This window comes from Myotis yumanensis, unplaced genomic scaffold (assembly GCF_028538775.1).
Source record: "Myotis yumanensis isolate MYYU_CA2020_CCGP unplaced genomic scaffold, mMyoYum1.0.hap1 SCAF_17, whole genome shotgun sequence".
NCBI classification, from domain to species: Eukaryota; Metazoa; Chordata; class Mammalia; order Chiroptera; family Vespertilionidae; genus Myotis; species Myotis yumanensis.
The window spans coordinates 43,069,921-43,095,997 of NW_027223768.1; the positions used below are offsets into that span (position 1 = coordinate 43,069,921).

The following is a 26,077-nucleotide window of genomic DNA, read 5'->3' on the forward strand; positions in this document are numbered from 1 at the left end:
TTAGTATTTTACTTCTTTTTTTTTTTTAATATATTTTTTTAATTGATTTTTTACAGAGAGGAGGGGAAAGGGATAGAGAGTTAGAAACATCGATGAGAGAGAGACATCGATCAGCTGCCTCCTGCACGCCCCCGCTCCCTCCTGGGGATGTGCACGCAACCAAGGTACATGCCCTTGACCGGAATCGAACCTGGGACCCTTGAGTCCGCAGGCCAATGCTCTATCCGCTGAGCCAAACTGGTTAGGGCAACAAAATTAGTATTTTAATTAATTTCAGAAAAAGATGTCACATGAATGTCGATTAGAAAACATGACAATTAGAAGCTTGTTTTTCTGGAATTGCAAGGAAAAGAAATAACCCTTAACAGGTTCAGCAATACTTTTCTGGATTTTTCTCTTGTATCAAAATCTATGTATCTTCTCCCCAAAGCACCTGCTTCAAAAGCCAACTCACCCTCTCTCTCTCCCTCTGGCCAGGACAGGCTAACCCCCCACCACGTGGGGGCTAAGGACCCTGGGTCTGACCAGTGAACAGAACTGTCCTTGAAGCCACAACCCACAGGCAGTGGCACCCAGAGCCCCACTCCCAGTCGGCATGGGAGAGGCCACAGAGCTGGCTTTGTTTCCACCGTCTCAGGAAGAGGAGCCAAGAGCTGACCCTCAGCACAAATCAAGGCCCGATATGGAGAGAATAAGGGCTCCTAGGCCCCGAGCAGGCTGCAAGCGGGGGCAGGAAGAGGGAGCTGCTGCAGCACCCCATCTAGAAACAAGGGGGCCCTGGGACCCTTCTCACAGCTGAGCTCCAGGGACAGTGCAAGCACACAGGTCTGAACAGGAGAGAGCTGAGGAAATCAGGGAACTAATCATCTGGGGGAGGAGGAGCTGGGGCGGAGCTCTTCACATGGCGGCCAGCCCCACCGAGGACAGCACGCTGAGGAGCAGGACAGCCACCCCGGACTGGTACAGCTGCGGGACCTTCAGGCCTTTTCCCAGGTCCCACATCTGCAGAAAAAGGAAAAAGAAAGCATTTCAGCAATCAGGACCCTGGTCACGGCCACAACCCCCTTCTCAGAGGGAGACTGCACCTGGCGGGCAGCAGCCTCCAGCTGGCTCCCAGGGAAAGCCCTTCCCTCCACACCTCCGCCACGGGGTGCCCACCCCTGCAGCCCAGCCCAGCAAAGGCACCCGCGCCCTGTGGGCAAAAGTTTCCAGACTGAATCAACAAAGCTTTCCCGTGAGGACAGGACAAAAGCAACATTCCCCAAAGTGCGTTCTTTCAAAAACTCTCCTCAGAATGCTGAAAGGGTTACGAGACCCTCCGCCCCACTCTCCTCAGAATGCTAAAAGGGCTGGGGAAAGGGGTGTAGTCAGATAAACTTGGTAAACATTTAACTGCAAGACTTCCCAACAATTCATGGATGTGTACTGTGAGTCTCCAAAAGGGGGATTTCATAGGCATGATCTCCCAGAGACAGTCACACAGAGCCCTCTGGAGAAGGGCTATCGGCCCTGAGGCCTAACTAGCATCTAGAAAAGACTCTTTGGAATCTAGAACACTATTTCTCAATTTTGTCTTGACTGTGACCCCCACTAAGAAAAAATATTTATATGTATTTTACATATTTGTACTGATTTTTAGAGAGAAAGGAAGAGGGAGGGACAGAAACGTCAATGAGAGTGTAACATCCACACTGACCAGCTGCCTCCTGCACAACACTACCGAGGACCGAACCTGAAACCTGAGCATGTGGCCTGACCCGGAATCAAACTGGCAACCTTCTGGTGCCTGGGACAATGCCCAACCCACTGAGCGACACTGGCCAGGGCAAGAAATATATTTTTAATTAGTACCCACTTATGTTAAAGGAGGAGCCACAGACTCGCAGAAACACCCTCTCAGCCAACCACCTGGAACTCGCTGGTCAGCACCAGGAAGGCCACCTGGCACCTGGGCCTCTCCATCCCCCACAGAAAAGAGACAATCTGCAGGATAAAACCTCCTCCTCCACCCAGAGAAGACCTGCCCTGACCCAAAAACAACCCTTTCTTTTCTTTTGTCAACACCTCCCTTGCCGGATGGACCGTTCTTCCTATAAAAACCTTGCCCTTGACACAAGCCCCGGAGGCTCCTCCCAGCTGCTGGAGGGGGTGCTGCCGCTCAGGAACGCCTTAAAAGAGCCAACCAGGTCTTTGAATGTACTCAACTGAATTTTATTAATATCTGCACAGAAAAAGTTCATGAAATAAATAAAAAACAATACTTATAATCACCATGTGCTACATTCTATGTGTAATAATCCACTTAACTTTCTTTTTTTGTTGGTAGCAACCCACTAATTGGTTTTCTACCCATTGGGTCAAAGCCACAATTTAAAAACACTGACTTAGACTCTCTCGTGCCCCAGGGAATTGACACATTGTGCTCTGAGCTGCTGAAGGATGGATCCCTTATATCCCTTATGGTGAAAGGAAGGTCTTCAGATTCCACACTTTCCCACATGACTGCCCCACACACACCCGCCCACACTCTGAATGTACAAGTAAAAGTGACTAAATTAGCAGCACTTCAGAGAAAACCAAAAGGATGCCCCCCGCCCCAGCCCCAAACAGCTTCTCCCAGATCAGATTCATCAGGGCCAGTCTCACAGTGTGAGCCCTGCTGGGCGGGCGGGAAGGTGCTCTCTGGAGCACCAGGCATCAGCTCGGGGACAAGACTCCTGGCTGCGCAGAACAGACGCCTGCTCCACACTCAGAGCCGCACTTGCTAAGAGAAAAGTGACGGCAGGTGTACAGGCGAAGGAAAGCCACACTCTCTGGCTCGGTGGCTCGGTGACGTCCTACCACCAAGAAAAGGTCGAGGGTTCAATGTTTCTCTCTCACATCAATGTTTCTCTTTCCTTCCTTCTCCTCCCTCCCTCCCTCTAAAAGAAAATCAGAATCAGCCAGGATTTAAAAAAAAAAAAAAACACACAAAAAACCACACCTTCGTTCTGAGATTCTTTCCCTGCCCCGCCCCCCCAGACTGAGAGGAAAGCCCACAGATGCAAGGCCCCGCCCGGCGGCCGCGCTCGAGGAAGCTGGTCAGTGCTCCTGAGGGCTCTGCTCTGGGGAAGTCTGGAGGTAAAGCCATCACTGATGATACTGAGCGCTGTCCCAGAACAGCTGACAGACACACTGACGTTTACAGTCATTTGTCTCCCACTTTTCTATTCTTTTAAACTATCTATTGGACACGACTGAAACACACAAAGTGCTTGTCTCTAGGCTCTGACATGGAAGCTATAAAAGGTCAATTCAGGCAAAAGCATCCATGTGACAGATGGCTCCGGCTAACGGGAAACCAGACTGTACTGTATTTGTCTTCCTGGGAAAGGAACCAAGACTAGGGGTGGGGAGACACAGAATTCGAAATCTCAAAGGTGCTGGAGGAGGGAGTGATCTTCTTTATAAAGAAGATACACGAGTCTAAACCGATCCCAAGCTTCTCAGGCCATCAAAACATTCCTAAACCCAATATTGAAATCTGGGATCCACCCTAGCCGGTTGGGCTCAGTGGATAGCGCGTCGGCCTGTAGACCACAGGGTCCCAGGTTTGATTCCGGTCAAGGGCACATATCTTGGTGGCAGGTTCCTTCCAACCTAAGTCCCCCTGTCCTTCCCCACCCTCCCATGCAAGAGGCAACCAATCGATGTGCTTCTCTCACATCGATGTTTCTGTCTTTCCCTCTCTCTCCTACTCTCCCTAAAAATCAATGGAAAAATATCCTTGGGTGAGAATTAACTAAAAAAAAAACACAAAAGAAATAAAAGAAACCCTGGCATCATAGGCACCCAGTTTCTGTTAACAATGGCCTTGTTTTCTCCAGTAGTGAAAAATAAACAAAGACCAAAAACAGGTAATGCAATTCAATGTCAAGATAGCAAAAGTCAGCCCTGGCCATTTTGGCTCAGTGGATAGAGCGTCGGCCCGTGGACTGAAGGTCCCAGATTTGATTCTGGTCAAGGGCACGTACTTCAGTTGCAGGCTCAATCCCCGGCCATGGTTGGGGTCGAGTGCAGGAGGCAACCAATCGGTTTCTCTCTCACATCAATGTCTCTCTCTCTGTCTTTCCACCTCCCTTCCACTGTCTCTAAGAATCAATAGAAAATATTCTCGGGTGAGGATGAACAACAACAAAGATACAAAAGTCAGTGTATTTTGAAACCAGCCACACCTCACTCTGGGCTGACAGGAATGTCAGACTGAAAGCAGCAACCATGTTCCTCTGGCTCACAATGGAATCCCTGAGCCTGCAACAGTGCCTGAGCCAGGAGGCACCACATCTTTGTCTAGACCAGCGGTTCTCAACCTGTGGGTCACGACTCCTTTGGCAGTCGAACGACCCTTTCACAGGGGTCGCCTAAGACCATCCTGCATATCAGATATTTACATTACAATTCATAACAGTAGCAACATTACAGTTATGAAGTAGCAACGAAAATAATTTTATGGTTGGGTCACAACATGAGGAACTGTATTTAAAGGGCCAGAAGGTTGAGAACCACTGGTCTAGGAAATATGTCTTCCATGCCAGATGGATGGCCTGGCTTCAGGGGTCTCTTGTAGTAACAACCCTCTGAAAACTGTCAGGCCTAACACTGCTCAGCTCTGTCCCCAGCAGAGCTGCCCAGGAACCCCCTGAGCAAAGGCCCAGCACAAGTAACTCTCAGAACAGTACTGAACCCAGACAACGAAGGAGAGAGCCCTCCCAGCCTCTCCACTCCCTTCACCCGGGAAAGGCCCGAATCTCAATGAACTTACCAAGTGTCGGATCCCGTTCCAGGTGTGATACATGAGAGGGAAGGCGAGCGCAAACTTGGCTGAATGGATCAGCACCGGCCCCAGACTCAAGGACTTCACCAGTTCCAGATGAGACTCAAAGTTCCCAGGGAGCAACAGGGCCGACAAGCCAAAAAGAGAGACCCCTGAGGAGACAACCACGAGAGCCCATCACAGCTGCCCACCAGCCACCACCAAGGTGACGTCTGAGCTGGCTCTGACAGCACCCAACAAGCTGGAGCACCTGCGTCCAGAGCACAGTTCGTTCACAGCTCCATTCCCCTGTACACCTACTGTTCGGCACCGTGTCTGCTTTTCCTAGTCACTCCTTTTATTGCTATCTGTTCATCATGCTAATTTACCCTTTCTGTCTCCCTCAGTTCTCACCTGCCGTTCTCAAGGAATTTACCTAGTCTCATCCAGATTTCCACACCATCTTCACTATGAAAAATCGTGAGTATATCAATCCCCACAGAACCTAAGCAATGGAAGGGTGTTACTAGCCACCTCTTTCTATCTTTTAAAGAATTGTTTGTAAAGTTCTTTTTCAATAAATTCTATTTTAAAGTCAAACTAGTGTCACCATTCTTTTCAAGTTCAACATGCTTTCTGGAATTCTACATGGGCCACCAAGTCTCTACAGTCTGAACGAATACCTCCTGTCTCGGCCAGCTGCTCTGCTGCTGGAAGAAGCGAGAGCAGGAACCTCTCCGACCCCCACGGCCACAGGACCAAGTCCCAGTGTGCGGACCAAAGCCACTCCGCGCGCTCTCTCCCACAGGCCCTGCTCTCCAGCAGCAGCCCTAGTCATCACTCCAGCGACTGGCGCTTCCCATCCCTAGGCCTGTGGCTAAGGTCACTTCTCTACTGGAATGCCCTCCTCCACTTCCTTGTCATGACCTTTCAACTCATCCTTCCCTCGAGCTCCCCCACTCCTTCAGCTGGCCTCTCCCCTGGGGTCTCCTCTCTATTAAAGTTATCACCATGCATAGTAACACTTGTCTTACTCCTTAGACTCCTCCACCCTTGAGGGGAGAGGCTATTAATAGCATTCCCCAATTTCCAATGTGTAACCGGAGATTAATTAGAAGGTAGGAGGAATGAACAGTTCTTTCTGAAAGGACACTGCATGCAAACATCCATTTATTTACTCATTTAGTAAATAAAGATTTCCTAAGTGCCAGAGCGTATGAGTGTAAATAAGACAGACGCAGGCCCCACTCTCTACAGTCTAATAAGAGACAAATTTATAAGAATTAAGCAAACAAAATAATTACAAATCCTATATAATAAAAGCGTAGATGGTGCTGCATGACATCATCACAAGATGGCCACCCTCACGTTGTCACGAGATGGCGGCAGGGGAAGGCAGTTGGGGGCCAATAGGCCAACAGGGGAGGGCAGCTGGGGGCAACCAGGCCAGCAGGGGAGGGCAGCTGGGGGCAACCAGGCCAGCAGGGGAGGGCAGCTGGGGGCGATCGGGCTGGCAGGGGAGGGCAGTTGGGGGCAATCGGGCCGGTAGGGGAGCAGTTAGGCGTCAATCAGGCTGGCAGGGGAGAGTAGTTAGGGGGTGATCAAGCTGGCAGGCAGAAGCGATTAGGGGCAATCAGGCAAGCGAGCTGTTAGGAGCCAGCAGTCCTGGATTGTGAGAGGGATGTCCAACTGCCGGTTCAGGCCCGATTCTACTGGGACTGGGCCTAAACCGGCAGTTGGACATCCCCCAAGGGGTCCCAGATTGGAGAGGGTGCAGGCTGGGCTGAGGGACACCCCCCCCCCCCCGCACCTCGTGCACAAATTTCGTGCACTGGGCCTCTAGTTATATAATAAAAACTATGAAAGAAACAACCAGTGTGATAAGAACTATGAAGGACAGTGCTATGAAACTAAAAATTAGCAATAGATCTAGAAATAGAAGCTACTGCAGATATGGCAGCAAGCAAAGCACATCGAGATGACACTTTTGTGAGGAAACTAACCACGCATGGCACAGGCTGGGAATGAAACCCGCAGCGGCTCTGCGCCCGGGGCCTGAGGGCCCGTGAGGAGGGAGCAGAGAGCAAGGGGGGCTCAGGCAGAGAGGCGTCAGGGGGCAGATTAGGCGGGGCATTTAGGCAGCGGTGGAGGCCTGAATTTCAATCTAAGAGGAAAGGCAAATAATAGTAATAGAACAGTAAAAATAGAAGATTCTAAGCCTGACATGATTCAAAAATATTTTTTATAAATTTTTTTCTTGCTGATGTGTGAAAAATAAATTGGAAGCGAGCCACAACATGCAAAGATCACGTTGCTGGGACTGATTCATTTCAGGCCAAATGAGCCTCGCCTCGCTGCCATCTGGCCAGTGCACATCGCTCTCCGAGAGGCTGTTGCTATTAAATTGATCATGCTTCTCATCCCTGTTCCTGTAAGTCAACATCCAGAGTCTAGTTTCTTGAAATCCCATCAATTCTGGGAGAGGCATTATTAACGTGCCAGTTTGTAAGGAACAAACTGAGGTTCAGAGAGTTGACGGAGTCGCCTAAGTCATCCACCTGGAGGCCTCTGTTCCCTTCAGCACCGGAGGGAACATGGGGGCTGCTGCCACAGAGAACAGCTACTACCTCCCGCCCTGGAGCCAGGGAGAACCGGGAAGAACAGGATACATGCTGACTACATGGTCATTCAAAGGGGTAAAGAAAAAAAACAAGTAATTACTAAGTACAGTTGTGAAAAAAATATATTTAATTTCAGCAAACGAATACTTTATCATCAGAGGCCATGATCAGACTGTTTCCATTCAGTGGTGATAGATACGCTTAGGCAACACAGGGAACTACAGCCTGAGAAATAAGCTGCTCTTGTTCTCCCAGTGCTTGCAGGGTGAGGTTCCTCATCAATACCCCTCACTAAGCAGAAAGCATCCATTTAATGACAAGACTCAAGCAAGCAGAAATACAGCGATGATGAACTTATAGTTGAAATAGCCTAATCTTGAATGTATCCAGTTATTTCAGTGCAAGTAGGTTAACCACCAGAAACCATCCCCGGATTCCCAGGTGACACAGTTATCCTTATGCCAGGACTCTGTCCCTTCCCCAGCCCAAGGAATGACAGCATCAAATCTTAGCTGGGAGTGCCCATCCTCACCTCGTCACCAGCAAAACGAATCTGGCTGCGTGTAGCAGAGACGTGGCTTTAGATAACTTCTGCCACTGTCTCAGCTGCAGCTCCCTAAATGCAGGACTCCTACACTGAAGCCACCGGCCTTGCTGATGACCACAACCACTTCAGTAAAATAGTCCTCAGAAGCCTAGGAGCCCTGGCCGGTTTGGCTCAGTGGATAGAGCGTCAGCCTGCAGAGTGAAGGGTCCCGGGTTCAATTCCAGTCAAGGGCACATACCTTGGTTGCAGGCTCCTCCCTGTGCAGGAGGCAACCAATTGATGTGTCTCTCTCACATCAACATCTCTGTCTTTCCCTCTCTCTTCCACTCACTAAAAATCAATGGAAAAACATCCTCGGTGAGGATTAAAAATAAATAAATACAAAAGAAGCCTAGGAAGAACCCTGAGCATATTATGAAAAACAAAAATATTATGAGCATATCTCCAGCAGAGAACGTTTAAAACACAGCTGATCCTCTTACAAACTATCTCCCTCCTGTGGAAAGATGCATCCAATCCCAGAACCTGTAACAAACCTCACTCCCGGAAAAGGATGAACTAAGACCAGGGTACAATCACCCCGGGCTATATTCACATGACACAAACAGGCAGACACTGTGGTCTGTAGCTGAGACAGTGAGACTGGAGAGTGAGTCAGTCCTTGGGCCTGATCAATTCTGCATGACAAGGAATGGGGCTAAAACTGAGTCTCTGTAAGAATAAGGCTGATGGAGTTTTGAGAGACCAAGATGGCGGCGTAGGTAAACACCAGAGACCGCTGCCGCAAACAACCATTTCAAAAATACAACTAAAAGACTGAACGGACATCACCCAGAACCACAGGAAGGCTGGCTGAAGAGAGACTCTACAACTAGAAGGAAAGAGAACAGCAAATCGAGGCTCAGAGGCGGCGCAGTGTGGAAAATACAAAGGTACCGAGGTGCGCGCGCAAAGCGGGCTGGTGGCTGAGGGCGCGGTTGTCGTTTTCTGTCGGGAGTGAGTCTCAGACTCTGGGCTCCAGATCCGGGCGAGTCTCTAGGGACCCAGACTCAAACGGGAGAAGCGGGATTATCCCGCATCAGTTGGAACCTGAGGGCAGCTTTCTCTCCGAGGTTTGCAGCGGCTGCCGGGGTTCTGAGAAGCAGAGCCTCTGGGAACGGGACTGAGCGTGGCCATAACTGCTCCCTCCGCCCGCCCTGTTGATCCCGCCCCCCCCCCCCCCCCCCCCCCGCCCAAGCCCTGCGCACAGCCATTTGCCGATCGCCTCAGGCAAAGGCTGGATTAGCGCCTCCCCAGAAGGCAGACGTTTTCCTTACAGCTGATTCCTATAGCCAGTCGGCCTGGGGGTCAAATCCCTCTAGTGTTAACTACAACAATTAAGGCTTGGCTAGAACAAGACTGCGCACAGAGACCACAAGGGGGTGCACCAAGAAAGCATAAAAGATGCGGAGACAAAAAAACATGACAGAAATGGAGGATATGGAGCTAAGAATCGCAATTTTGAGGGCTTGCCATAAATTTGTGCAGAGCCTCACGAAAACTAATGAGACCCTCGATGCTACGATAAAGAAATTAGAAAGTAAGCATACACAGACTGAAATAAAGAATATTATACCCAATAGCAGACCAGAGGAGTACAATAATCAAACCAAAGATTCGACAAAAAACACCCAATTGGAAAAGCAAAATGAAAAAAGAATCCGAAAGTGTGAAGATAGTGTAAGGAGCCTCTGGGACAGCTTTAAGCGGTCTAATATCAGAGTCATTGGAGTGCCAGAAGATGAGAGACAGCAAGATATTGAAAACCTATTTCAAGAAATAATGGCAGAAAACTTCCCCCACCTGGTGAAAGAAATGGACTTACAGGTCCAAGAAGCGCAGAGAACCCCAAACAAAAGGAATCCAAAGAGGACCACACCAAGACACATCATCATTAAAATGCCAAGAGCAAAAGACAAAGAGAAAATCTTAAAAGCAGCAAGAGAAAGAGGCTCAATTACCTACAAGGGAATACCCATACGACTGTCAGCTGATTTCTCAACAGAAACTTTGCAGGCCAGAAGGGAATGGCAAGAAATATTCAAAGTGCTGAATACCAAGAACCTACAACCAAGATTACTTTATCCAGCAAAGCTATCATTCAGAATTGAAGGTCAGATAAAGAGCTTCACAGATAAGGAAAAGCTAAAGGAGTTCACCACCGCCAAACCAGTATTATATGAAATGCTGAAAGGTATCCTTTAAGAAGAGGAAGAAGAAGAAAAAGGTAAAGATACAAATTATGAACAACAAACATGCATCTATCAACAAATGAATCTAAGAATCAAGTGAATAAATAACCTGATGTACAGAATGAACTGGTGATTATAATAGAATCAGGGACATAGAAAGGGAATAGACTGACTATTCTTGGGGGAAAAAGGGGTGTGGGAGATGCGGGAAGTGACTGGACAAAAATCATGCACCTATGGATGAACACAGTGGGTGGGGAGTGAGGGTGGAGGGTGGGGTGGGAGCTGGAAGGAGGGGAGTTATGGGGTGAAAAAAGAGGAACAAATGTAATAATCTGAACAATAAAGATTTAATTTAAAAAAATAAATTAAAAAAAATAAAATAAAATAAAGTTTTTTCAAACATAAAAAAAAAAAAAAAAAAAAAAAGAATAAGGCTGATGACTGACCTCAGATTATGTTGGGTCAACTTTCAGTCAGCCAGCCCATCTCTATTACATTTCTATCTCTGCACTGTGATTTCAGTAAATATGCCAGCAGGATATGCTAAGGATGATTTTAAAATCCCTAAGCAAAGAACCTGAGCATAATGGAAACTCATAATTAATTGTTAAAGCAATGAATGAACAATAAGCTTAAAATAGACTCATCGTTTTCTCTAAATCAAGTTGCTGAGTTGCAAGGAAGGCAGTGCCTGTAGCTAAAGAAACAGCAAAGTTATTCACAGAAGTGTGTGTGCATGTGCGTGTGCGTGTGGTGTGTGTGTGCACAAGAACACACATACGTACCTGCACTCAAGGCAACACCAGTGCCGCGGTGGCCAATGGACATCGCCATGGGAAGAGACCAACTGCAAAGAAACATAAAAGCAACTAAAAAAAGGAAAAGATGAGCCCTAGCCTGGCCAGTGTGGCTCAGTGGTTGAGTGTTGACCCATGAACCAGGAGGTCACAGTTCAATTCCCAGTCAAGACACATCCCCCAGTTGTAGGTTCATAGGCTCAATTTCCAGTAGGGATTGTGCAGAAGGCAGCCCATCAATGATTCTCTCTCATCATTGATGTTTCTATCTCTCTCTTCCTCTCACTCCCTCTCTCTGAAACCAATAAAAAACATACTTTAGCCCTAACCGGTTTGGCTCAGTGGATAGAGTGTTGGCCTGCAGACTGAAAAGTCCCAGGTTCGATTCCAGCCAAGGGCATGTACCTTGGTTGCGGGCACATCCCCAGTAGGAGGTGTGCAGAAGGCAGCTGATCGATGTTTCTCTCTCATCGATGTTTCTAACTCTCTATCTCTCTCCATTCCTCTCTGTAAAAAAAAAAAAAAAAAAAAAAAAAAAAAAGATGAGCCCTAGCCAGTTTCTCAGTGGTTAGAGCATCAGCCCATGGACTGAAGGGTAGTGGGTTCGATACTGGTCAAGTGTACGTACCTTGGTTGCAGGCTCTAACCCGGCTCCAGTCGGGGTGCATGTTGCAGGCAACCATTGATATGTCTCACATCGATGTTTCTCTCTCTCTCTGTCTCTACCCCTCCCTTCTACTCTCTATAAAAAAAAGCCAACAGGATATTCTCTGGGGAGGATTAACAAAAAAAAAAAAAGGAGAAGATGACACCACACTAGAGTCCACTCTTGCCAAGAGAACAGAAACCACTGTGGAAACAGGCAGTATTTAAACAGAAACAATCAGCTTTCACATTCATGTGTGTCCACGTTCTCGTTTTTAAATAAGAGCACTGATCTCTTTAAGCAGCAGCCTTCCCTTTGACCAGACTGTACCACTGACGGAGCTGAAAAGAGGCATGAATGGCAACGCAAGCACCTCCTTTCATGAAGAGAAGCAACAAGGTCAAAGACACTAATAAACCTGCACAGTTAGGAAATAGTCACTAGAATACAACCCCGGGGCCTTCCGTTTCTCCAGGCATAAAACTGAAGTAGAAGGAAACCTAAGTGAGATTTATTTATCCACTGTTTCATATAATATACAACCATCCTTGAACTCCTGTTTTTTTAAATTTTATTTTCAATTATAGTTGACATACAACGTTATGTTTTCATTAATGCTTAGTGAGAAAGGGAGAGGGAGAAACAGAAATTGGCTGCCTCCTGCAGGCAACCTGGGCATGTGCCCTGACCGGGAATCGAACCGGTGACCTCTTGGTGCATGGGAAGATACCCAACTGAACCACACCTGCCGGGCTAAAATTTTTTTCTAACATCCTTTTGAAGAACTCATTTTCTCCTGATAGCTTAATCCCTATATACACTTTTGCTTTGATAAACTGACTCAATATATTGAACCAAAGAGTGCTTCAGAAACTGCTAACTCAACCATTTACTTCATGCCTCCTCCAAAAAACTCCAGAACTTAGAAATAGGAACTATGACTTCAGACTTCTTGGGCGTCTTTCCCAGACATGTCACCTTGGAGGCAACCCCCTGTTCACTGCTATTTCTCTTTTGTCCACAAGTGTGTCTAGAATTTCAAAACAGGACAAACGGACAAGACTCACCTCACCAGCCCACTACATTTGTTGTATGACCTATGAAGAAAGGCCAGGGCTTTAAATATAGATTCAGAATAATTTGAAGAGTTCTTTATCATTATAATCCTCCCCCAAATCTTTTATGTCTTAAGAAAAAGTTTCACCATAAAGTAGTAAGGACTGAGATCACTTATCAGTATCCTTCTGTTTTAATATTGGACATTCGTCCAATTTCTGCAATCAGAACTATTTCTGGAATCCGGCTTGGGAAAGTCTGAAGGGCTGTGGTATGTGTGGAGGTGGCTGAAGAATGGCCAAGCTCCCTGGCAAGAACACAAGGAAAGAGGGCAGCAGCGCTCAGGACGCTGCACTGGGTTAGCCAGAAAGGAGATCTTCGGGAAGACACTGGCATTACAGCTATCAGTGCTACTTCTGAGGACACAGATAACAGACACACATGTACATGCATGCTGTGTGTGCACACACGTGCCCTAGCTCTATCTACTGACAGGGTCTAGAAGCAAGGACAGCTGGTAGCAATGAGCACATCTAGCACCAGGTCATGATTTCACAGGACCACCCTGAAGAATGCCCACTGGCCAAGTCTGGAACAACCTCAACATCAAAACAGATGAGCGCAACAGTGTAACCCTATGGGCATCTACCTACCTCTACCTCTCCTCTCTGCTCTGGTTCTTGAAACAGAGCGCCTAAAACCTTACTATCGCCGAAACCGGTTTGGCTCAGTGGATGGAGCGTCGGCCTGCGGACCGAGGGGTCCCAGGTTCGATTCCGGTCAGGGGCATGTGCCTGGGTTGCGGGCACATCCCCAGTGGGAGATGTGCAGGAGGCAGCTGATCGATGTTTCTCTCTCATCGATGTTTCTAACTCTCTATCTCTCTCCCTTCCTCTCTGTAAAAAATCAATAAAATATATTTTAAAAAATATTTTAAAAAAACCTTACTATCTCCCGAGTAGCAGGGCGCCAGGAGCATCTTTTGTCCTAACAATTGGTCTTTGACCCAGGCTCCTGACCCACAGTCCCTAAATCCATTGGAATTTCCTGGGTGATAAGAGCATCCTTTGTTCTAATGAAGTGACTCTGGATGTGGGCTGGTCACCATAAAGACCAAACCATGATTAGAAGCTTGGAACTTTCAGCCCTACCCCACCTTCTTCCAGGAAGGGGGTGGGGCTTGAGGTTGCATTACTAAATGATCATGCCCATATGATGAAGCCTCCATGGAGAAGGTGTTTTTTTTTTTTGGTTTTTGTGTGTGTGTTTTTTTTTTTGCTGTTGTAGTTAATCCTCACCCAAGGATATATTTCCATTGACTTTTAGAGAGAATGGAAGGGAGGAAGAGAGAGAAAGGAACATCGATGTGAGAGAGACACATCAATTGGTTGCCTCCCGCAAGTGCCCCGACCTGGGGCTGGGGATTGAGCCTGCAACTGAGATACATGCCTTTGACCAAAATCGAACCTGGAACCCTTAGGTCTGCAGGCCAACGCTCTACCCACTGAGCCAAACCAGCTAGGGCTGGAGAGTTTTTAGGTTTAAATACATCTTCAGGTCAGGAACTATATACACACAGGAACCAATATCATTTGTAATATCCTTTATAATAAATGAGTTCATGTAAGTAGACGTTTCCAAGTTCTGTGAGCCCAAATCACTGAACCCAAGGCAGGGATCCTGGGAAGCCGACTGATCCTGGCCAGTAGAATACAGGTCTCAACCTATGTGAAGTGGGGCAGTCATGTGGGACTGAGCCCTAACCTGTGGGGCCTTCGCTAACTTCAGACAGTTAGTGTCATACTGTCAGGTAGGTAGTGTTCAGATCACAGAAGGTCCAATTGGTGCCCAGAACTGGAAAACTGGTTGGTGTGGGGGAAAACCCTAAACATTGGTGACATTGAGAAGAAACTGTGGTGTTTTCTTTTTGTTTTCACAAAAGTGGAGGAGCTATGAATGAGTTTTTCCTTTTACGAATCCTTGAGTCTGTACCAATGAAGAAAGCAAGCCTCACCCTAGTAATAAATGAATCGAGAAGGTATGATGGAATTAGAAAAACCACTGCTTGGCAACCATCATAGTAATAACGATTCAGGTGGGTAAAAGTCTGGTGAGAAATAGAGTATTTATAGCCTCAGGGTATCTCCCCACAAACTCAGTATTAATAACACAAACCTAGCAGACACATCTTAATCTATGATGCAAGTCTGCATCAGCAGTAACGGACTAAACCACCAGGTGCCTCCCCAGAAACATAGATTAAGAGCACATCATCTCTCAGAGGTAGTCCTGCCCATAATGTGTAAATCACAAGAATGCGTCAGACAAACCTAAAATAAGCAACATTCTAAAAATGTCAAGGTCATAAAAGATAAGGAAAACTAAAAACTGTTCCATCCTGAGGGAGGTTAAAAAGACCACTGAGCAATACACGGCCTGGTGGGGTCGTGGACCTACATATAGGACATTACTGGGACAACCAGCAAAATACGTGTGGAACCTGATGATTGGATGCTGACTGGATCAATGTTAACTTTCTTTTTTTTTAAATGATTTTATTGATTTTTAGAGAGACAGGAAGGAGAGGGATAGAGATAGAAACATCAATGATGAGAGAGAATCATTGATCGGCTGCCTCCTGCACGCCCCCTTCTAGGGTTTGAGCCCAAAATCAGGCATATGTTCTGACTGGGAATCAAACAGTGTTCTCTTGGTTTTGGGGTCAACCCTCAATCACTGAACCACGCCAGTCGGGCGTTAATGTCTGGCTGGGATGACTGCACAATGAAGAGTCCCTGATTTCAGGAAGCACACACGCAAGTATTAAGGGACAGTGGAAGGCAGATAACAACCTCCCTAGTATTGTAGGACTGCAGACCAAGCTCACCTTCAGATAAGAAGGCCGCCCTGGATGATCTGGATGGGCCCAATGTAATTGCAAGGGTGGCAGAAGAGGACAGTCAGGGAAGAATGTGAAATGGAAGCAGGTCAAAGTGTTGATGGAAGACGAACTTGACCCATCACTGCTGGTTAGGAAGATGGAGGAAGGGGCCACAAGCCAAGGAATTCAGAGCAGCTTCTAGAAGCTGGAAAAGACCAGGAAGTGATTCTGCCCTGGAACCTCCAGAAGGGACCAGCACTGCCCACACCTTGACTTTAGCCCAGGGAGATGTTGTCAGACTCTGACCTCAGAACCGCTGGATGATCAATGTTTGCTGTAAGCCACAATTGTGCTAACTTGTTACAGATGTAATAGAAACTGCATCATCCTCTCTGCACTTGTTCATTTTTTTTTTAAGTAGCACATTTTTAATGTTTTTTTTAAAAATATATTTTTACTAATTTCAGAGAGGAAGGGAGAAAGAGAGATAGAAACATCAACGATGAGAGAGAATCATTGATCAGCTGCCTCCTGCACACCCCCTACTGGATCAAGCCTGCAAACAGGCATGTGCCCTGACCGAGACTGAACCAGCAACCTCTTGGTGCATGGGACAATACTCAACCACTGAGCCACACCAACCAGGGTTGCACTTGTTTTAAAGCCCTCAGAAATATTGACACCTTGTGAATCCCATTTAAGGTATACTTGAACTCTGTGTACTATTTCTGCAACATTTAGGCAAATCTGAAATTGCTTCAAAATAGTTTGTAGGTTTTTTTTTGATGGACAACATTTTGACTTACCAGGACTTTCCAAATGGGAGCTCTGTAGGATAGATTACCCTTATAAGCCCAAAAGATAGAATTTAGCCATCTACATATATAAAAGGCTAATATGCAAAGTGTCTCCTTGAGAGCTCAACCCGGAGTTCGATGATCGCTTGCTATGACAAGCACTGACCACCAGGGGGTGGCGCGGAACAAAGGAAGGCCCTGGCCAGCAGCTGGAAGGCCCCACTCAGCCCCTATCTCCGGCCAGGCCTAGGGACCCTACCCATGCATGAATTTTGTGCACCCGGCCTCTAGTCTTTTTATAAAAGGCCTGAGGGAAATAACCAGGGAGGCCATGGGCCAGTCCAGCACTTTTGCCCCCACCTGCTAGGTTCCCTGGCCCCAGAGCCCTTACCTGTAGATAGTGATATGAGGAGACAGAGGGCGGTTTGAACCAGCATTCTTACTCCAGAATCTCTCCATCTCTTCCTTGGCTGAGGTTCCCAAAGGAACAGCACTAAAATGAAACCAGAAGGTTTTTAAATATATTTCTTTATTGATTTCAGAAAGGAAGGGAGAAGGAGAGAGAGAGAAACATCAATGATGAGAGAGAATCGTTGATTGGCTGCCTCCTGCACACCCCACACTGGGAATGGAGCCCACAACCCAGGCATGTGCCCTTGGCCGGAATCGAACCTGGGACCCTTCAGTCCGCAGGCCGATGCTCTATCCACTGAGCCAAGCCGGCTAGGGCAAACCAGAAGGTTTTTAAATGATTAAAAGTAAAGTTGGTTTAAAAAATAAAAAAGTAAAGTTGGTTTAAATTTTTTTATATAACAAAAAGTTAAAAATCAAAAAAGGAAAGTTGGGCTGGATGAAACACTGTATAAGGAAAACATGTTCAACCACTCACCTTATCTTTATGCCAAGTTTGACTCAGTTATTAATACCCTCAACCACCCAATGAGGTTATATCAGAGGATAATCTTCTTCTCATCCCCCCACGCCCAGGTCCACCAACAGAAGCTCCACTGCTTTGTGTTTGGGCATCAGGGCAAACATAATATTTCAAAACCATTTACATAAATGGATTGCCCTTTTCCCAGGCCACACGTGCTGCCTCACACATTCTCACCTGCTCAACTGGCTCAAGATTCCCTATCAGGTTCACAAAAATCAAGAACTGCATTCAGCTCAGTGCCTCTAATGAGTTTCTTGGTTTCCCTTGTCACTGGGCTGAAACTAACAGTTAAACAGCTATGTCAACAGCATAACTGATTATGTGCCTACACTTAGCATGACTCCATCCCCCTAGAGAAGTATCTTCCCAGAGATTACGTACTAATTACAAAAGAAAAAAACAGTACCTGCAGATTGGAAAAGTCTAGCAGACATTTCCTTATTCAAATGATCAAAGTTGAAATCACTGATAATAAGACAAATGGCCTCATGTGCCCCTCTTCCAATTTACGGAGGCTGCACACATCACTCACATTCTCCTCCTGCCAGGAATGGGTAACCTGACTACTCATAGGGCAATCAGACAAGCCCAACCTGGCAGACACTCCTCAAAGCAACTGGCCCTTATCCTTCAAATTGTCGATGTCATAAAAGACAACGGAGGCTAAGAAACAGTTCCAGATTCAAAGACACTAAAGAAACATGACAACCAAATACAATGCATGAGATCCTGGATGGGAACAGGCGAACTAAATTTCTATAAAGTACATTATTTGGAACAAATAGAAAATCTGAAAATGGACTGTATAGTGAATAAACGTACATCAATGTTAAATTTCCTGAACTGATAGTTGCACTTGTATAACTATACCGTGTTATATAAGATCATGTTCTTGTTCTTATGAGTAGTTACAAGTGAAGCGTCACGATCCCTGCAACTCAATTGCAAAGAACTCAGAGAAAATGATAACGAAAATTAAATATATAATGAACCACATTAAATTACCAATATTAGACCAGGTTAGACCTACGGAAATACCAATTTCACATGGCACAATCTAAAATATACAGTATACAGACCTTCACTGTATTAGTCTTCAAACTTTTCTGAATGTACATTTCCAAAATTAAAAGTTAAAAAAAAAAATAACAGAGGCAACTGTTGAAGTCAATAGACTAGAAATGAATATAGCAGAGAAAAATATAAAAATTAATTCCTGCCCGAAATTAAAGTTTACAAGAAAAAAAAAAGCATTAAAGAAAGACTAATCAGAAAATAATTAGTTATCAAGGAAGGAATCAAGAATTGGATTAAACCAACGGAGTTAAATACAACAGAAAAGCTGAAAGTGAGGAAAATTTTTAAAAGACCAAAGAAATACTCTTTAAAAAAAATTTGATTTTACAGACAGGAAGGGAGGGAAAGAGAGAAACATTGATTGGTTGCCTCCTGCATGCGCCCCAACCTGGGACTGAACCCACAATCTGGGCATATGCCCTGATGGAAATCAAACCCACCACCTTTTGGTGTACAGGATAACACTCCAACCAACAAAGCCACATCGGCCAGAATCCAAAGAAATATTTTTTTTCTTTCCTTCCACTACAAGATGAGAAAAATAGTGACCTCAATCACTGTATTTTCAGCCAACCATGTACAATGTCTTGCTTTCATATGTATCCCCAAAATCTAAGCCAAAAATCTATTGCTTTTCCCTGAGGGAGAAAAATTAATAATATATCCACAGCCCTGGCTGGTTTGGCTCAATGGGTGGAGTGTCGACCTGTGGACTGAAGGGTCCCAGGTTTGATCCCAGTCAGGGGCACATGCCCAGGTTGGGGGCCCAACCCCCAGTGGGGGGCGTGCGGGAGGCAAGTCGACCAATGGTTCTTTCTCATCACTGATGTTTCTATCTCTTTCCCTCTCCCTTCTTCTCTGAAATCAATAAAAAATATATTTTTTAAAAATAATAATATCCACAAATTTAGAAACTTACTTTCTGATACAGAGCCGAGGACTGAGGTGGCCATGGAGGCAATAACGGCCAACAGGTCTGCAAGACAAGAGAGCCAGAGTCAATGCACACGCAGGACCCTCCCAGAGCCTTCTCTGCTTCCGCGCTGTATAGACTTCGGGGTTGAGGGGAAACTTAAACATAACATGGAAGCAATGACAGTATCAGTGTCCTTGAGATTATGTTCACAAATCTCACTTACAAATGCAAAATAAAGTTTTGGCTAAACACAACACAAAGTAGAAAATGATCAGTGTATAAAGAAAGTGACTTTTTAAGTTAGGTCTTAAAGGAGGTGATGGTTGAGACATGAGTTTTTTAAAAAATTAAAAAAAAAAAAAAAAAGACCAGGGTAAGCCCCTGGCAACTCCCAGCACACAGCTGAGCTACCAGCGACCCCTCTGCAAGAAGAGGGTTAAGAGGTGGAGACAGGGGTCTGTGCGGGGAGGGCCCTAAATACTAAGTTCTCATTAGGAAGCACATCAAGTTCCTAACAACCTGGATGAACTCCAAGTCAAAAGTCTCCTATGACACTGCAAAAATATGGGAACACAAAGCCTTCTCTACTACCTGCAGGGCAGGTACTTGAAGAGGACACACAAGTTTTCTAATAAAAAAAGCTGCTACATTTCAAGTCTGAGACTAAAATGTGCCCAGACATGCTACCTGAAGAGGAACTGCACTGACTCAGGGTTTACACAGTATGATGACTACACCCTTCACTCACCTTGTATCAAATCTTTCCAAAAGCACTTAAGAAAGTTATCAGAAAGAAGCTCTGGGACTAAAATGTAAATACACTGACTCTGCAGAGGTTCACTGTGTCTCCACTATGTCAAGGCACCAAAGGGATATGGATTTATCAAGACCCCGTGATCTAAGCAAGCTCACGATCATCCGCCCTTTACTGAGAGGAGATACATCAACATTTCAAGAACCTCCTTCTTACACTAGGAAACGAGAAGGACCCATAACGTGAAGGACAAATAATCCAACCAACACTTCCTTCAGCTCTTCCCTCTTTCCAGCTTTGGAGGCAAGAGGTGAATACGGACATTGTGTATCCAAGGTTCCCAGAAAGAAAGAAGTGGGAACAAATCTCTTTCAATTGAAGTAATTGTGACTCTGAAGCTGCAGGGCTCGCATTCCTCACACCAGGCGAGTCCAGTCCCTCGGCCCCCCAGCAAGAGCTTGCAGATGTGGGCTGGAATCTACAGCCTCTCTCTTTCTAGTGCTATTGTTTCCCAGACAAATACCAAAGTCAACTTTCCACAGGCTCTAACAGAAACCAGCTGCACAAACGCCGTAACTTTATTTGATGTGACAAAAGTATTTATCATCCTTGCCTTTCATGTGAAACCAGAAATTCTGAAAAGATCTTTTCCCACCCAGAAATAGTACTTTACATGTGATAGCTAGAAAGTAATAGTAGTCCTTTCTTTTATTGTTTAATTAACAAGCCTAGGATTATCATCTCTATTTAGTGTTGTCCCCTTCTAAATGCATTACCCCCAAATGTGATCATTGCTCAAATCACTTTTGCAACTTCTCTGGTTTGGGCAACAACAGCAAGGTAGAAAGAACAGTGGACAAAGTAAAAAGCCCGATGGAGTTCTAGGTCTGTGTAAGTTGTGTAACTTTAGTGTGGCACTGGGCTTCAGTTTCTTCATTTATAAAATGCTATTGATATTACTCGCCTCACTGGTGCTGAGAGGGTTCTATGAGAAAATATACGGGAAAGCATTCTCTAAACTGTAATGTACCACATATATGGAAGATACTAATATTTCATTGGTCTCCCCAAGGTCTTTAGAGTTTGCATCATATTCTATTTAAAACCCTCAGTGGTGATAAAAATATTTGTCTGCTGAAAATGAATTTGAATTTTTGGAAGAAAAAAGCCCCACAAATTATTCAAAGCCAAGTCCATATGATCAAATTGAATAAAGCTATTTTTTCCCCAAAATAAGATGTGACTATAATATAATGAGTTTCTCTTATATGATCTCTACACTTAATCTGATGTTATGCCAAAAAGTTTCATAAATGTCTGGGATAGCAGCAACACTAGATACATGTGTAGCTTTCACATGCAGCCTCAGTGAAAAGCAATCATGGATGCACAAAAGTTCTGATTTCTGGTTATCAGCCCACAACTAACTCCCAAGCTACAATGCAAGTCATCCTTGATTTCTTCTTTCCTCGTACCCCTCCCCCCCCCCCCCCCCCCGGCCCCACATATATGCAAGGCATACAAAGCCTACCAACACCATCTAGAAACTTCAGTCCACTGCTTCAGTCCGCATCCTCTTCATTTCTCACTAGGAGCTCCATCACAGAAGCTCCTGCACTATCCCCCTAGCACCATCTCTTCCCTATCGTTCAGAACTACCAGAGCTCACTTACTAAAAAACAAAGCTGATTCCACTGCTTTTCTGCCTAAAAGTCTTTAACTAACCATTTCCTACTGCTTATAGTTTAAGGTTCCTACTGTGGCCAAACAAGGCCCTTCTCAGCACTGCCCAATCCAATCTCTGGACCTATTTTTCAACGAATTCCCTTTAGCCCTATACTTTCTCCACACTGGATGCTACATCACACCCTCATGGCGCAACCCCTCTTATGACCACATGCCTTTGCTCTGACTGGAACCTCCCTTATAGCCTGATAAACTCATCCTTCAAAACCCAGTAATCCCTAGGTGGCAACTTCACCATTTCTTTCTTTCTTCTTATAAAATACTAGAGGCCCAGTGCACGGATTCATGCAAAGGGGAGGGGGGGGTCCCTCAGTCTGGCCTGCGCCCTCTTGCAATTCAGGACCCCTTGGGAGATGTAGCAGTGCACCAAGTGGCAGGCAGCCAGGGAGGAGCCCAAGCTGGGCACCATGCCGCTCGCTGTGCCTGCCACCGCCACTTGGGAGCACTGCCAAGGAGTCGAGAGGGGGTCCCGCTGCCGCAGCTGCACTAACCAGCCGTGAGCCCGGCTTCTGGCTGAGTGGCACTCCGGGAGCACACTGACCACCAGGGGGCAGCTCCTGCATTGAGTGTCTGCCCCCTGGTGGTCAGTGCGTGCCATAGCGACTGGTCAACAGGTCGAAACAACCGCTTAGGCTTTTACATATAGAGATGTTTTTATTGATTTTTTTTAGAGAGGACGGGAGAGGGATAGAAACATCGATGAAAGAGAAACATCATTTGGATGCCTCCTGCACACCCCCCACTGGGAATTGAGCCCACAACCTGGGCATGTGCCCTGACTGGGAATCGAACCAATGACCTCTTGGTTCATGGGTCAACACTCAACCACTGAGCCACACCAGCTGAGCAACTTCACCATTTCTTTAGCCTTACCTGCTATACTTGTCAAGAGCCCACACCACTTGTTCATATCTCTATATCTATTATGATGCTTAATAATTAACCTATTTTTTATCTCCTCTAGACTTTGAGCTCAAGGATAGGACTGGAATACTTTGCATCTATACCTCTAAATGTCTGACACATAGAAGAGGCTCAAGAAAATGGTCTGTGAATGAGCATGCTTATTTTAAAAACAATGTTACATATATAGTTAAAACTTATTTTTGGAGATGTTTCACATGTAGAATCTAATATGATGAGCAATGCCCAGAAGGTTAGTGATTCTTGGTGACTTTGGGCTTCAGTAGCATGAACATGGTCACGTAGAAGCCCAGCTGTTCTCTATCTGCCTTGGCTTCGGCAAGTCATTCCTTAACTGAGCGCCAATGGAGTTTGGGTTACTCTGCTGGCTATCAGTCACTGGCTAATCCATGAACTGCTTAGGAAGTATCTATATATATAAAAGCCTAATATGCAAAGTGTCCCCTCGGGAGTTCAACTGACCAGGAGTTCAACCGCTCACTATGACATGTGCAGACCACCAGAGGGCGGTGCGGAATGAAGGAAGGCCCTGCCCAGCAGCCAGCAGCCGCTAGGGACCCCAACCATGCATGAATTTCGTGCAGTGGGTCTATATACATAAAAGCCTAATATACTAAGTGTCCAACCGTTCGACTGTTCGCTATGACGTGCACTGACCACCAGGGGTCAGACGCTCCCACTGATAAGTTAGCTTGCTGCTGGGGTCCAGACAATCAAGGCTTGGTGAGAGGGGCTAGACGTGCCCTGGAGCCCTCCGGGGGTCCCTCCACAGCCAGGCTGAAGGACCCCACTGGTGCACAAATCCGTGCACCAGGCCTCTAGTACAAAATATAGACTATTCAAAAGCCATGACATACAGTATTCTGATAACTAATAATATTTAACCAAGTATTAAAAATGTTTAAGCAATATTCCTCTTCAGTGGGCCCAAGTTATTACTATTTTCATTCACAAATGAGGAGTCCATAATCATGGAACCAATGACCTTGACTTGTTCCAAATAAAGTAGTGACACTAGAAACCAGTTCTAATTTCTTAGAAGGTATTTTCCTTTGGGTTAAATCAGCACATTATAAACAGTTCCAAGTTCTTCTAGTGAAGTGAGTTAGAAGGTATTTTCCTTTGGGTTAAATCAGCACATTATAAACAGTTCCAAGTTCCTCTAGTGAAGTGAGTTAGAACTAGAAATTCATCAGGAATTTTTTTTTAATTTAAAGAAAACCTTCTATAAAACCCCTGTGAGACATTATGCTAAGTGAAGTAAGCCAGTTAGAGAGACAAATATCCCATGATCTCTCTCATTTATGGAATACAATGAACAACATAAACTAATTAACAAAAAACAGATCCAGAGACAGAGAAGCACGGATCAGACCGTCAAACCCCAGAGGGAAGGTAGGGGAGGGTGGGGGTACGGGGAAAGATCAGCCGAAGGACTTGTGTGCCTGCATATAAGCCTAACCAATGGACACAGACAACAGGGGGGAGGGCATGAGTGGGGGAGGTCAGGGGGGTTATGGTGGGATATGCAATACCTTAATCAATAAAGAAATTTAAAAAAAAAAAAAACAACCCTGTGAGAAAGGAACAGAGAAGTGCCCCTCCTATGAAAGCCTCGGATTGCCACTAATGAAAAAGTCGACTTCTTGGCATGGAATCCTGGTGGTGACAGTCCTACAGAACTGAAGATGATGATGTCTAAACACAGTTCATGAGGATCATGATCCTCAGCTTCTAAACCTGATCTTGAAACTCCTAAAATGAACTGTTTAGAAATGATCATTTTAAGCTAAATGTTAATTCCACCACTACCAAAGTATGATATATCAAAGAATCCAAAAGCATTCAATTATGGAGGCAATTCTGGAAAGAATGGGCAAGGCACAGCTTAGGGGAAAAGGGCTCAACTATATATATAAGAGCCAAGCAACCACAACTCCCCCTGGACCTGTGGCTGTGACGCACACGGCGAAGGCCAGTCTCCGGATGGGGCCCCAACGGCCCCCCAACCTCCCGCCCCGCTCAGCCTCCGCAGCCCTCCCCCCACTGCCCTATGGGCGGGACCCCACCCCTGCAGGAATTGGCGCACCAGGCCTCTCGTGTGGAAATAAGAGGCAGGGAGGAAAATAAAGGACTAAGATGACTCATTCCTGATCTCAGCTCCAAAAGGAGTCATTTTGTCAACAGAGAGAAACTAAATAAAGTCTATTTTTATACTGGGTGACTTAAGTGGAAAGAGAAATGAGACATTTGGGTAAATCGGGAATTAAATCTCAACGGCATTAAAGCTAACTTTCTGTAACAACTAGTGTCCAACAATAGGGCTGGCACAAAGCCACCGGGGATGGACCCAGGAGAGTGCAGCGGCCGGAGCACCGTCCAGGCAGCTGGGGGGGCGGGGGGGTGGGGGGGGCGGCGACGGTACCTGGGGGGGGAGCACCTCCAGGCACCCCGCGGGGGGGGGGGGGGGGAGAAAGCCCGTGTTGATTCTTCGGAAGGAACGGACATTACGGAGAAGAGCGGGCACCTGCTCCTCCCTACACGGAGCTGAAACGGAGCTCCGGTTCCTCACCGGCCGGAGGGCCCGGCCTCCTGCTCTCGGCGGCGCAGCGGGGGAGCTCGACGCTGCCCGTCCGGCCGACAGGAGGCGTCCGCAGCGTCGGGAGCCACTGCGAGCCCCGGGCGCGGACCTGAGCCCCCGCAGGTCGCTCCCGGGCGCCGCTCTTCTCTCTCTAAGGCAAGGCCCCCCCACGAGCCAAAGCGGCGGCTTCCCGCGCCCCCACCCCGCTTCTCTGCGTGGCCGGAACCGAACGCGCAGCGCCTCCGAGGTCCGCCTGCTTCAGCCCTCGGGCGGCTCCCGGCGGCGGGGAGACCGGGGATCCGGCGGGGAGAGACGGCGGCGATGACCCCCAGCCGCGAAGGGCAGGAGCGGCGGCCGCTGGGGTCCCGGCGGGGCCTCCCCACGGCCTCCCGCCGCCCGGGCACGGGGCGGACAACCGTCACCGCGAAGCCAGCGGCCTGGCGGGTCTCGGCGGGACGCCGGCACCGATCCCGCCCCACGCGAAAGTCACCTCAACAGGAGCGCAGCCATCTTGGTTTCCGGCCCGGGCGGAAGTGACGCGCGGCCCGGCCTGGGCGCGGGGCGGGGCCTCCGGCACGTGACCGCCCGGGGCTGGGGCGCGCGCCTCCCCGCGGAGTCCTGCCGGGGCCTCCCGGGCCTCCGAGCACCGCCGGGAGCCGCTCCGAGGCCGCGCCAGACCTTCCGGGACCTGCGCGCCCCCGGCCCCGCGGAGCAGAAACGCCCGGGGCCCCTGCGAGGTTCCCTCCGGGTCTGCGCGCAGCCTCCCCGCAC

The 26,077-nt window shown here is 47.0% G+C and overlaps 1 protein-coding gene across 1 annotated transcript; it reads right to left on the minus strand.

Annotated features, from left to right (window-relative positions):
- On the minus strand, window positions 1-25,849 carry SDHC (succinate dehydrogenase complex subunit C). Its single transcript, XM_070397389.1, has 6 exons — window positions 25,797-25,849; window positions 19,305-19,361; window positions 16,763-16,864; window positions 10,980-11,041; window positions 4,802-4,965; window positions 1-1,002 (listed from the first exon to the last, which is right to left on the minus strand). Exons 1-6 carry the CDS (start codon window positions 25,814-25,816, stop codon window positions 898-900), a joined length of 510 nt encoding a protein of 169 aa, XP_070253490.1. The 5' UTR covers window positions 25,817-25,849; the 3' UTR covers window positions 1-897.
- Between the last annotated feature and the right edge of the window lie 228 nt (window positions 25,850-26,077).